Raw genomic sequence first — 12,882 nt, 5'->3', positions numbered from 1 at the left:
TTTGGCTTCACGCAGAGCCGTGAGGATTATTCTCTGTTCTCCTTTGTTGATCACAAGAAGAACATATGTCTACATATTCTGGTTTATGTTGATGATTTCATAATCTCTGGGAATGATATCTCGGTTATACAGAGGTTTAAAAACTACTTGAATAAGTGTTTCAAGATGAAGGACCTTGGGAAGCTCAAGTACTTTATCGGTTTGGAAATAGCTCGTGGTCCAGAAGGAATCTTTGTGTCCCAACGCAAGTACACGTTGGACATTGTTACTGAATGCGGTTTGTTAGGGGCGAAACCATCTCCTACACCTACAGAGCTTAATCATAAGCTTGTGCCTGTAGACAAAACAAACTCCCATACTTTGCTGTCTGATCCTCGCAAGTATCGTCGTCTCATTGGCCGTCTCATTTACCCGACATTTACTCGGCCAGAACTCAGCTACATCATTCATATTCTTTCTCAATTCATGCAGAAACCATTGGAGGATCATTGGTTAGCAGCTCTACGTGTGGTTTGGTATCTCAAGGGTTCGCCAGATCAGGGTATCATGCTCAAATCTAAGTGTAATCTGCAGATCACGGCTTATTGTGATTCTGTTTGGTCGTCCTGCCCCACTACTAGACGATCGCTTAGTGCGTACCTAATCTTTCTTGGTGACTCACTGGTTTCTTGGAGGACGAAGAAGCAGCCCACTGTCTCGCGTTCTTCTGCTGAGTCTGAATATAGGGCTATGGCCGACACAACTTGTGAGCTTAAGTGGCTCAAACGACTACTACTCCTGTTCGGTTTCACGCAAAATCTTCCTATTCAACTCCACTGTGACAGTAAATCTGCAATACATATTGCTATCAATTCTGTTTTTCATGATCGTACGAAGCATGTTGAGAACGATTGCCATACAACTCGCGATGCGCTTCTAGCTAAGTTTTTGACTTTGGAGCATATTTCTACGAAGGAGCAACCAGCAGACCTTCTCACTAAAGCTTTCCCTACTCCTACATTTCGATACTTGTTGTTCAAGTTAGGCATTAAAGACACTTCATTGCCAACTTGAGGGGAAGTAATGGATATACATTATGTTAATAGTTTCCTATTCTTTAGGTGTATAGAGTTATCGTTATCTTCTCCTACATAGATAAGGATATTCTAGATTGTATATAAACACAACCTTATGTATCAATAAGATCAAGCTTTCATAATATATTTCACTTCTTCTCCTTCTGTCACTTTTTTTCTTACCAGCTGCTTTGGGTTTGGGTGCCTTCGTCAATTTTACGAACTGCAGGGTATCGTACCCTGCCTTTCGCGTCAATGTCACTAGTGTATGGATCGATCCATATCCGTTTCCTCTTCGCCAGTTAAAAGACATAAAGATAACCGCTGAAACAAGTAAGCAGTTCTCTTCATTTATTTTTTCTGATGATTTTCTTGCAAATCAAACTTTTCAAATATTTAAAACTCTTTGGTGTGAGCAGACCATAACATAACAGAGGGAGATCTGGTGGTAAATACGTTCAGTGTGCCATTGGTTCTTAATCGGCAGCACATTGAATTCCCCCTCTGTGTTAATCCTGCTGTGACAAAATGCCCTGTCACAGCTGGCCCTGTGGTGATGAATATTCCTGTCTTAATATTCGGAGCTGATTACTATGTTGTAAGTTTTTCTTTACACTAACACTAGCTTGAGACGAGTCCCATAATCTATTCTATGCATTTCAAACTTATTGATGATGATATGATTTTCTGATGACCCTTCTTGATACAATCCAGAGAGAATATTTTGCTGAAATAAAGATGTTCGAGAATTAGTTTAACCAGACTATGTGCGTCACCTTCAGATATCTGGTCCGTGATCCCGAGTACAATACTGATATTTTGGCGGCTTGAAATATTTTTTAAAAAACTTTAATAAAAATTGTTTCACTGGCCTATGGCCAGATCCCGACCCTGCGTGATCCCTTGTTTCAGGACTTTTAACGTCTCTCTCGTTATTCCTTGTATTATGTAATTTTCCTTTTTTAGCTATTCTGTGTCGTCCAACAATAAATAAGGGTTGTTGTATACACATGTACACCCTTGACCACCCCCATGTTCATGTTATGTATCTCTGTTTCTTATTTGGTTTGGCCTTTTGATTTTTAAAGACGTTACTTTTGTGAAACCTGTTGTGTTGCACCTTTGATATTTATTTATTTTTTATTTTTTGTCTTTCTTAAGTTGATGTATTCTATCGACTTTATTGTTATCTTTTTGATAGATTTATTGAAATAAAAGAAGACGCTACGGTTACATTGACAGAGATTTGTATTGCGAAAAGATTAAACCAACAGGATCATCTTCTTCATTTACGTCTAAAAAAGTAAATCTCGATATGTCATCAAAAGAAACTGCTGCCTCCAATGTGTTTGCAAGACTATTATGTAATTTTGGTTTCATTTAGTCAAGTTTAACACGAGACCGAAGTAGGGTATGTAAATTCAAAAAGAGGAACTATTATTTCGAAGAATATTAGATGACCAGAAAGATACTACGCAGAAGCGAAGGTATCATAAGGCAAAGTGTAGAGGATGATGATGATGTGATGATTTTACATGTAAAGGCCTTCAGGGACGCCTTCTTTCTTCTTGAACATAACCTTCTCCTTTGCTTTCTTGAAATCCGGATGCGTCACCTGAACACACCACAATCAAACATTAGAGCCCGTGGCTTGTAAGTGTGAGTGTAAACCCAATGGTTCAGTGTCTTTTACCTTCATACGGCGCTCCCTGAGAGCAAGCAGACCAGCCTCGGTGCAAATAGCCTTTATATCAGCTCCTGAGAACTCGTCTTTCGTCATCACAAACTCTTCCAAGTTTACATCTTCCGAAAGAGTCATCTTCGATGTGTGTATCTGTTTTAAACAAAGATAAAAGATCAATTAACAAGAAACTTTTGAACCAAGCTATTAATTTGTTTATTTCAGCATAGTTATATTACCTGGAAGATGCGTCTTCTGGTTTTGATATCTGGAAGTGGGAACTCGATCTTCCTATCAATACGCCCAGGTCTAAGAAGTGCCGGGTCAAGACTCTCGATTCTGTTTGTTGCAAGGATGACCTTAACGTCTCCTCTTGAATCAAATCCATCAAGCTGGTTCAAAAGTTCCAACATGGTTCTTTGGATCTCACGCTCACCTCCTGAGTTAGCATCATACCTGTTTCATTTCAACCTTAAATTAGTTTACTATCTCGGTTATGGTTCATGTTTGTGTGTTAGATTTTGACTAACCGCTTGGTACCAACAGCATCAATCTCGTCTATGAAGACGATTGATGGTGAAAGGTCATCAGCAACTCTGAAAAGCTCCCGCACAAGCTTGGGACCATCTCCCAAATACTTCTGAATCAGTTCACTACCAACAACTCTCAAGAAAGTAGCTGATGTAGAGTTAGCCACCGCCTGAAAGAAAACAAATATACAAGAGCTCATTCCCACATTGTTCAAAAGTAAAGTAATAACATGCACGAAACAAACAAAAAAAAACAAGCCACCAAATTGCAATGCTTTCATGTTTGTTACCAAAAAATGAAGTCACTAAACGAATCAAGTGATTGAAAAGATCATTATTCTATTCTAGCTGTAATTTAGTTTCTAAAATCAGGTAACCAGCACAATAAAGGTTTGGTCTTTCGAAACATTTCTGCTTAGAGCACAGACTCACAAGTGTTTTTCAGCTAGATAACAGGAAGAGCGCCGTTTCAATCAGAGAGAATCTGCTTCGAGGAAACTTATATAGGAAACTTAGCTATACTCCTAGCAGAGCCTCACAAGATTCTTTTAGCTAGTTAACAGGAAGAACTTTGTTGCAATCAGAGAGAATCTGCTTCGAGGGAGACATTAGATTCAGCTGAACAACTAGTCATTGAATGTAACTGAAACTTTAAACAGGAAACTAAGCTATACTCCTAACAGATACTAATATTTGTTAGATGAAAGGTAGAAAGGCAAACCTTAGCAAGCAGAGTCTTCCCAGTTCCTGGCTCACCATACAGAATCACACCCTTGGGGGGCTTAATACCAATATCTTCATACAACTCGGGATGAGTCAAAGGCAGCTCAACAGCTTCCTTAATCTCCTGAATCTGAGCTTCTAAACCTCCAATGTCAGCATATGACTCCAAAGGGGCCTTCTCTACTTTCATAACAGACACCATCGGATCCACTTCATCTTGTAGAATCCCAACAACAGACAGAACCTAACACGAAAACCCAATTAAAGAAACACTGTAATTCACAATAAAGACCCAGTCTTTAAACCCTAGTCCACATCTTGTAGAACAACACAAAACCCAATGAATCCATCTCATAATCACAACAAAGATCAAGTCTTTAAACCCTAGTCCACTTCATCTTGCAGAATACCAACAACAGACAGAACCCACATCATAATTCACAACAAAGACCCACTCTTTGAACCCTAATCCACATTACCTTATTATGCATCAAGATCGAGCAACCAGGCTCGAGCTGATCTTTATCAACGAACGACATTATCCCAACATAATACTCAGGCCCAACCGAAGAAGAAACGATCGCGTGATTCTCATCAATCAGCTCCTCCAAGTTCCCAACGCTCATCGGCGTCCCTCTCAGATCATCAACCTTAGATCTATCCTCCTCCGCCTTCTCCTCCTGAGGCTTCAGCCTCTCCTGGTTCGCCACAAACTCTTCCTCCATCAGCAGATAGTCCTTGATCCTCTCCATCTTGAGCAGCCTGAGCTTGCATTTCGTGGAAGGAGTCACCGCCGGGAGCCGCGCCGCCGCCTCCGGTCCTTTTTGCTTCCGCTGCTTTCTCCCCACGCGGGACGGTGGTGCTGCAGGTTCGAACTTCTTCTCTTTCTTGTCTCCGCCGCCGTCGGGTTTACGATCTCCCCCTTGGCGGTTCAAACCTCCGGATGGTCCTTGACCCATGGTTCTTCCGTCGTCTCTAGATTTGTTTCCGGGAGAGGTTTGCTCTGCTGAGATTTATTGGGCTTTAGGAAGATGAAAACTTTGTTGGGCCGTAGTGGGTATTTACGGGCCTACTTGGGCTACGTGAAGAAGGTTTGTGTAAGATTGAAAGCAGCGTAAATCTATTTCAAGAAATACAACATTCGGTTTTGGTACGTTCGTAAACTAGTTACTTGTTGTTCAAAAAAAAAGCAAACTAGTTACCTAAAAAGAAAAAGTCAAATTAAAATCATAAAACCCGAAGGTGTGTCCTGTGTCCACTAGGGCTGGGACTTCTCGAATATTCGGATCGGATTAGGGTAGGATCTGATCGGATCCACGTCTTTCGGATAAATAAATACTATATTCAATAAGTACTTAATAGATTTTGATTAAAATAAAATAATTTACATATAAACTGAAATGATCTGCATAACCATTTTTTACTAATTTATTTTATCTATTATTTTTTTAAGGAAAAGTGAATCGAAATCGTATATATATTAATAGTTTGTAGTTAAGTAGCCTAGTGGTATTACATCTGTCACTTCGCCTATCCAATCCGGGTTCGATTTTCAGGAGATACAAATTTATGTTTTTCTAAGTATAGAATTCGGTTTAAATGGATACCCGTTCGGTTCCGAGTAAAAATAAAAACCGAACCGATATCCATCGATAATCAACACTAATACCCATTGGATAAATTGACTAGGATCAAAACTGAACCAAATCGATCTATTTCGGGTCGAATCCGGTTAGGGTAAACGATTCCGGTTAAAAGTACCAACCCTAGTGTCCACAACAAGTATTCAAAGCTAATATAGTCTCGGTCAAAAACACTTCTATGTATATCGTCCAAGTAAAACATAAATCCAGACATTCTATGTCTATAAGAAGTTGGCAGCTATTTAATTTTGTTAGCAAAAGAGAAAAAGAAAACGCACATAACGATCTAAAACATAAATCAAAAATGGCTTTAAGTAGTAAATGTATTTTCCTTGTGTTCTTATGTCTCACTGTTATTACATAATTAAAAAAAAAAACTATAATATATTAACTTTTCCATCGTCTAATTTAATAATTATTATTATCCATTAATGATCATTATCTGAAATTACATTATCAAGACGCTAATTCGGTATATGGTATTTTGATTTATGGGGATTTGTTAACATATGCATAAAGTGACACTTGGAACTAAATAAAACAAAACCTTACACGCTTAGGATTATTTAAACAAAGATTGATAAAAAAAACTAATAATTCAATTAAAGGTAATAAAAGAGTAACATTTATTCTTCCTTCGTAAAATACCATGTCTTTTTGTTAAAGGTGAAACACCATATTTTATTTTATTTTATTACTGTTGTTTTGATTGATGTTACAACTCAATCTAAATAATTTCAAATTGATTATATTTTCAAAATAATTATTTATTAATATTTAGTTAGAAAATAGAAATAATCGATAAACAAAAACCACACAGTGCACTTAATAATAAAGAATAATAAATATTAGTAAAACTATTACGTCCGCTTAACGAGCAAAATAGCTAGTTTATTATTATTATATACCCTGCATAGTAATCATCTCCGACTCACCTATATTTCTACCTATATAATAAGATTTAGAGGCAAAATCACTCTAACCCATCTTTATTTTTGCCTCTAAAATAGAGATTGTTATTTTCTCCTCTATTCTATATTTTGCTATATATGTAGAGATCTCTATTTTAGAAAAATACATTGGAGTAAAACTCATCTCTATTATAGAATTCCTTTATTTTAGAGGTAAAAATAAAAGAATACATTAGAGATGATCTTATAGTTAACCACTACATTGTGTTTGTCGCTACAATATATGAAGATAATGCATTATAAGTTTATAACTGATGGTAAGATATCCATGTCTAAGGACTTTTATGTTTTCTAATTACTACACTAATATTTTTTAAAGGAAATAAATTGCAGAATTTGCAAAAGGTCAAGGAATAGGGAAATCGATCATAATAGGTACTTGCACACAGGTTCCACACTACAAACAGACTTGCATTGAAGCAAAATTTTCTGGTGGAAAATGCGTCCCTTTACCACCGCCACACGATAATTTTGTATGTAATTGTTTTTCTTTTTTTTGAAAAGTTGTATGTATTTGTTATCCATAATATTATAAATAAAATGGTGAGGTATTGCATTATGGTCATGTTCATTTGTACATCGGGAAGATCCAGCTACTCCATCTAGATGTCTTATCCAGCTACTCCATCTGGATGTCTTATCCAGATGCTCCATCTGGATGTTGTTCGTTTGTATATTTGGAAGATGCATCCATATGAAGCATCTGGATGCAGATGTGTTCGTTTGATTACTTTTTTAAACATGCAGTTGCATCCAGATGTATTTGATGATAAAATGACTAAAATGGACATGTCTTTTAATATTACTCTTAACTCATATTTATTATTTTTATATTAATCGTATTAATTTTAATATCTTATGTAAATTATAATTACAACAAAATCATTTTAAAATTATTATTTTAACATTCAGAAATTTATTTTCATGAAAATATGACAATGAAATTATAAACAATGACTATAATTTTATAAATTTGATTAATATATTTAAATTAAATTCCAACAATTATTTGATGATAAACTTTAACATAAATACCAAAAATAGTTTCTCATAACTTTAATAAACTCAAACAATAGATTTTCACAAATTTTAAAATACACTATGGGGGGTGTATTCAACTAAAAGTTTCAAGTGATTTGTATTAAAATGACAAATCCACTGTTATTCAAACATGGATTTTAAAAAACACTTTAAAATCCAGTGTTATTGAACTTGTCATTTCATAAAACACTCTGAAATCGAGTGTTATTAACAAAATTTAAGTTGTAGATTTTAGAGTACTTTAATTGTTTCTAGAGTGTTTGAGGGGAGTTCCTTAGTTATAAAAATAAAAATTCAAATCTCACTGTTTTAGATGAGATTCTAGTTGTTTTAGATGAGATTCTAGAGTGTTTTAGCAAAACTCACACCAAATTCTCTAATTCTCCTGCAATCATCTACAAACTCATTAAAAATCGAATTACTTCAAATGTCAGATTCAATACACCTCCCTAAAATCCAACAATAGTTTAATGATAAATAGAAAGTCTGACGATTCGCAGCATCTTCTTTGAGGTGATTAATTGAAGCTTTGTAGAGAGGAGACCACATCCTTACAGCAAACAAGGAGTGAAGAACCTCCATGGCTCGAAGTTGACTAAAACTAAACTCAGGATGATTTTCTATTAGATGATTCTTGTGGGAAAGAGTCTTGTCTCGAGACTCAACACTCTCCCTAATCACATCAGCCACAGCTTGACCTGCTTTTACAATCCTTGATCTTTTCCTATTAACCTTTGACCTAGAAGAAGAGAGGGCCAACATTCTTTGATCCAAAATTTCTTGATTCAGATGCAACATCAGTTTCTTGAGTAGGGACACCACGCCTTGATTCAGCTCCAACAGCTTCTTTAGTTGGAATATCACGCCTTGACTCAGCATCATCTTCACCATCAATCTCATCATCATGATCTGAGTGCTTTGTGTCTAAAACATCTTCACCTTGCTGAGCAGACCAACCTTCACCTCCACTAATATAAACTGTCCCAAATACCTTCTCCATCAAATCCATATTTGCTATCGGCTTGTCTTTAAATTTTCTAGCACCTGGCCACTCCTGAAACAAAAACTAAAATCAAAGTGAGAACACTGTATTTTCATAGAGATACAAGATACAACAATACAAGTTATTTGAATTAGATATGAATGTTCTGTTTCTAGCACAAAAGTAACAGAGACACAATCAGAACAGGAGACAGTAACAGAGACACAATTATGACCTAGTTTCAACTAAGAACAGTAACAGAGACACAATCAGAACACTCTTTGCTTGAACATAACAGAGAATCATTATCACATCATTATTATTCCAACAACACAAACAAAACTGAACCAGTAAAATTAAGAGGATCATAGAACTTGTCCCTTACATCGCTCATTCCACCAGTCCTCACTCATGTTGATGAATCCGGTTGAATCAAAACCAAGCCCCATTCTGTTCTGAGTCAACTTCTTAAAAGACTCATGCTGCTTCTTGCAAGTATTGTACTTTATCCCAAATTTTCTCCATGGAATGTTTATACCAAATGCCTCATAGAACTTATCCATTATCGCATGTCTCACAGCCTCATTAACCATCTGTTTTCTTATGTTTCCTTTCAGATTCTCATAAAGTCTTAGTTGAAGAAAGAAGCGTGTTTGTTCGTCACTCCATGTAAGATTCTTATTTGAAGATTCAAGACAATAAGAAAAGCATTTGATAAAACCGAGATCAAATAAGAGATTAGAGGGGAAGATACTCACATCAGTTCCAGGGATGCATGTCATTGTTTCTCTTCAAAATTTCTGCAACTATCTTCAAAGTAAATTGTAAACATAAGAGTAAGCAATTGAGAACAAACACAAAGACTACTGAGACTATAAACATAAACCCATTTACCAGAATACACATTGCAAGAATATGACATGAACAAAGCTAACAGCATGACATTTACAGATGAAACCAAAGAAGAACAATCTACAGATACAAACAAAACCCACAACATAACTTATAGGATATATATTACAGAGATCCTAGAAACTCTTACCTGAGAGAGAGGGGTCGCCAGAGAGAGAGAGAGAGAGAGCCGGATAGAGAGGTTGCCGGAGAGAGAGAGTTCACCGGAGAGAGAGCGCCTGAGAGAGAGGTCGTCGGAGAGAGAGCGCCTGAGAGAGAGGTCGCCGGAGAGAGAGCGCTTGAGAGAGAGGTCGCCGGAGAGAGAGGTCGCCGGAGAGAGAGACTGAGAGAGAGAGGTCGCCGGAGAGAGAGAGAGCACGCCTGAGAGAAAGAGAGAGAGCGCCTGAGAGAGATAGCTCGCCGGAGAGAGATAGCTCGCCGGAGAGAGATAGTTAACCGGAGAGAGAGGTCATCGGGGAGAGAGATCGGAGAGGTTGCCATGAGAGAGATCAGAGAGGTCGTCGGAGAGAGGTCGGAGGAGAAGAAGATTGGCCGCCAAGAGAGAGAGAGTACGTGAGAGATGAGAGTGAAGCTCATAAGTTTTAGGGTTATGTGTAGCAGGGTCATTTTTGTCATTGACCGTTTTTGACTGAATCAGGTGCAGCTGGATGCATGGTGAAGACTCAACCAGTTTTTTTTAAAAAGTTCAGTTGAGTTTTCGAAACTCACCCAGGTGATCCATCTGGATGTACCGATAACTCACACTAAACGAACACCTATATTCACCTTCACCCATATGGATCAGTTGATTGAGCAAACGAACAAGGCCTAATCAAAAAGATTGCAATATATGCAATTCAAAAAAAACAAATACATAATGAGTTTGTTTCTCTATCACTAGAAGAGGAACCCTAGAGATCTCAGATGATCGAAAATATTATATTTTCGGAATATTTTACAGCACCTAACATCGGCGAAAAGGCTCCAAATTTGCTTATTCACTGCATATCAACCTGAAAAGAATCTCAATCACTTAACTCTTTGATTAGGCAGAGAACCTTCACTCTATATTAAATTCATGCAGGAAGAACAACTAATGTGTTTGTGGATATGTTAATCAAATTTTGTATTTATATTTAAATAAATATTAATATAAATTTGTGTTCAAATTTTTTTTGAAAGATTACTAATAGGGATGTTTTCAATACTCGTGAATAAAAATTACAAATATTATTATAAATTTGTGTTTACGCTACTTTCTTCCAATTCGAGACGGTGATGCTACCGGTTCAAACTTCTTCTCTTTCTTGTTTTTGTCATCGGATTTAAGATCTTTTTAGCGGTTCAAACCTCTAGATGGTCATTGACCCACGGTATTGTCTTAATGCATTACTCTATTTATAGAATAATTTTCTATTTTTTGTTCATTACTCCATTCCCCATTTTATTTTAGAGTAAAATATAAAGTGGAGAAGAGATTCCCTAAGATTTGTTATGAGAGAGATTTGCTTTACTTTCTATGTATTGAGTATTAGGCTCTAGGAAGAAAAAAACTTTGTTGGGCCTTAATTTGGTCACTTGAAGAAGGTCATGTGTAAGACTACAACCCAAGACAAAGCGTTCGTAAGGTATCGGAACCAAAATTTCTCACGTAACTATTTATATTATAAGGTAGACATTTTATTATCAGGAGAGACCTACCTCAAAATCTTTTAAATGAGAAATTTTGAGGTGAATCTCTTATAATTTTGAGATATATATGGAGAGATTGGTTGTTTATTTTGTTTCAATCAATATTTGATCGATTTATTTTGTTTTTGTAAAATATTTTCCAGTTTTATTTGGGATTTTGTTGTACTTCTTCAACTCAAACTGGAGCGGTTGTTATCGTCATAGTTCTTTCTCAAATTCGAGTTTGAAGATAATAAATTTCCAAACGTTTGATTGGATTTCATGGTGGCTCTCTTCTTGTTGGAATCTACCAAGCTTGTGGAGGTAATATCGTTCCTCTCAAATTCCACCAATCCTTAGTGGGGTACCGAAGATCTCCGGTTTGAGATGTTGCCGGAGACGGTGGTGCGCTCTTCACAGCTGGACGATGAAGACTAGTGAAGAGAGAGGAAGGTGATAGTAGACTCTGGTGATCCGAATGTTGAGTATGTCTAGTGCCATAGATACTAAATCCCCAAATAGATGTTGGTCCTCTTTCCAATAACTCAAGATATCCAAATTTAAGTTAGCCTTTCTATTTAGTCTTGGCGTTTCCAAGTAGATATTCAAATGTGTCCTTGGGTCACAATTAACATGTGAGTGTATTATTTTAGACTAGAATCTGAAATAATTAGGATAATTGAGAAGATGGGTCAGTGACGTTACCCGAAGTAATGAGATCTATGGGCTGAGATAATACAGTCACATGCTAATTGTGCTCAGAAACAAAGGAATCACGCCATTCACTGATTTTTGCTTGAAAATCAGTTCTTTAAATCTGCTGAAACACACAAAGTCCAAGCTCTTCTTCAAAAACACAAAGCAATTACAGAAGGAAGAGAATAGTAGTAGAAGAACTTACAGTAAGAGATGAGATGAACACTAATGGAGGAGAGAGAGAGAGAGAGAGAGAGAGATGAACTCTTACGCATCATTATCCCAAAGATCCATTTAGAGGCTCTTATTTTTTTTTTAATACTTTTAAGTAGTAAATGTGAGTTAAGAAACAACATTAAGAGACTCTAACATTTATATGCTCCAATGCAAGTCTCTTAATTTAGAGTTCTTAAAAAAAAATTATTAAACATTTTTTTATTAAACTCAACTTCACTTCAAAACTCTTTCACTACCATACACAACATTTTCATAAAAACTCTAATTCATGTCTTCAATTCTTTAGATTCACTGCTAAACCTCAACAACTTCAATTAACACACACATGAAACATATCAAGCAACATTGCATCCTTGATCCTTCTCTTTAAGCGACTAAAAAGTACAAGTCTAAACAGGTGATAAATTCAAAAAACTAATCCACATATACCTGCAGTCATGGCGTAGATTGCGAACCAAAAAACTGGTCGGAAGGTCCGCACTACGACCTCCATCACGGCCTCCTCTAGGGCTTGGGCTTGTTCGACCCCTCCTCCCATAACCCCTTGGTGGTGACGGAGTGTAGCTCATTCCTCTCATTGCGGCAAGCTACAACATCCACCCTGCATCAAACCCAAATAGCAGCTTATGATACAAAAACTGTGTCTTTTGTATTCTTTAATAGACAAAAACATGCCACGTATAAGTTAAGAGAAATCAATAAACAAAAGGATGCATTACTCTGCATATCTATGCTTACTTACTTTACACTGATTACTATCA

The 12,882-nt window shown here is 36.7% G+C and overlaps 2 protein-coding genes across 7 annotated transcripts; both read right to left on the bottom strand.

Moving 5' to 3' along the window:
- Positions 1-2,371: 2,371 nt before the first annotated feature.
- On the bottom strand, positions 2,372-5,024 carry LOC106312310 (26S proteasome regulatory subunit 4 homolog A-like). The gene is made up of 6 exons (XM_013749784.1): positions 4,469-5,024; positions 3,988-4,233; positions 3,267-3,436; positions 2,976-3,192; positions 2,749-2,889; positions 2,372-2,670 (listed from the first exon to the last, which is right to left on the bottom strand). Exons 1-6 carry the CDS (start codon positions 4,946-4,948, stop codon positions 2,587-2,589), a joined length of 1,338 nt encoding a protein of 445 aa, XP_013605238.1. The 5' UTR covers positions 4,949-5,024; the 3' UTR covers positions 2,372-2,586.
- A 2,951-nt stretch (positions 5,025-7,975) lies between these two features.
- On the bottom strand, positions 7,976-12,136 carry LOC106312311. Of its 6 annotated transcripts, XM_013749787.1 has the most exons (4): positions 9,669-9,701; positions 9,385-9,432; positions 9,007-9,303; positions 7,976-8,698 (listed from the first exon to the last, which is right to left on the bottom strand). In XM_013749787.1, exons 2-4 carry the CDS (start codon positions 9,406-9,408, stop codon positions 8,384-8,386), a joined length of 636 nt encoding a protein of 211 aa, XP_013605241.1. In that variant the 5' UTR covers positions 9,409-9,432; positions 9,669-9,701; the 3' UTR covers positions 7,976-8,383. The 6 variants fall into 6 exon arrangements, 3 of the variants coding, with proteins under 3 accessions (XP_013605241.1, XP_013605239.1, XP_013605240.1); XR_001264164.1 differs by lacking the exons at positions 9,007-9,303; positions 9,385-9,432; positions 9,669-9,701 and adding exons at positions 11,894-12,008; positions 12,090-12,136; XM_013749785.1 differs by having other exon boundaries at positions 9,007-9,432; positions 9,669-9,708.
- Between the last annotated feature and the right edge of the window lie 746 nt (positions 12,137-12,882).

Source organism: Brassica oleracea, chromosome C8 (assembly GCF_000695525.1).
Source record: "Brassica oleracea var. oleracea cultivar TO1000 chromosome C8, BOL, whole genome shotgun sequence".
NCBI lineage: Eukaryota > Viridiplantae > Streptophyta > Magnoliopsida > Brassicales > Brassicaceae > Brassica > Brassica oleracea.
Note: the sequence above shows the minus strand (reverse complement) of the source record. Positions and strands in the feature narration are given on the sequence as shown.

Bases quoted from the DNA above. Each gene is read 5' to 3' on its own strand.
- LOC106312310 (XM_013749784.1), bottom strand. From the start codon at position 4,948: ATGGGTCAAGGACCATCCGGAGGTTTGAACCGCCAAGGGGGAGATCGT. The intron at 3,437-3,987 runs GTTTGCCTTTCT...GTTTTCTTTCAG, and splicing joins GGAAGACTCTGCTTGCTAAG to GCGGTGGCTAACTCTACATC. The intron at 2,890-2,975 runs GTAATATAACTA...TGTTTAAAACAG, and splicing joins CCAGAAGACGCATCTTCCAG to ATACACACATCGAAGATGAC.
- LOC106312311 (XM_013749785.1), bottom strand. From the start codon at position 9,408: ATGACATGCATCCCTGGAACTGATGTGAGTATCTTCCCCTCTAATCTC. The intron at 8,699-9,006 runs GGACAAGTTCTA...TTTTTGTTTCAG, and splicing joins GGTGGAATGAGCGATGTAAG to GAGTGGCCAGGTGCTAGAAA.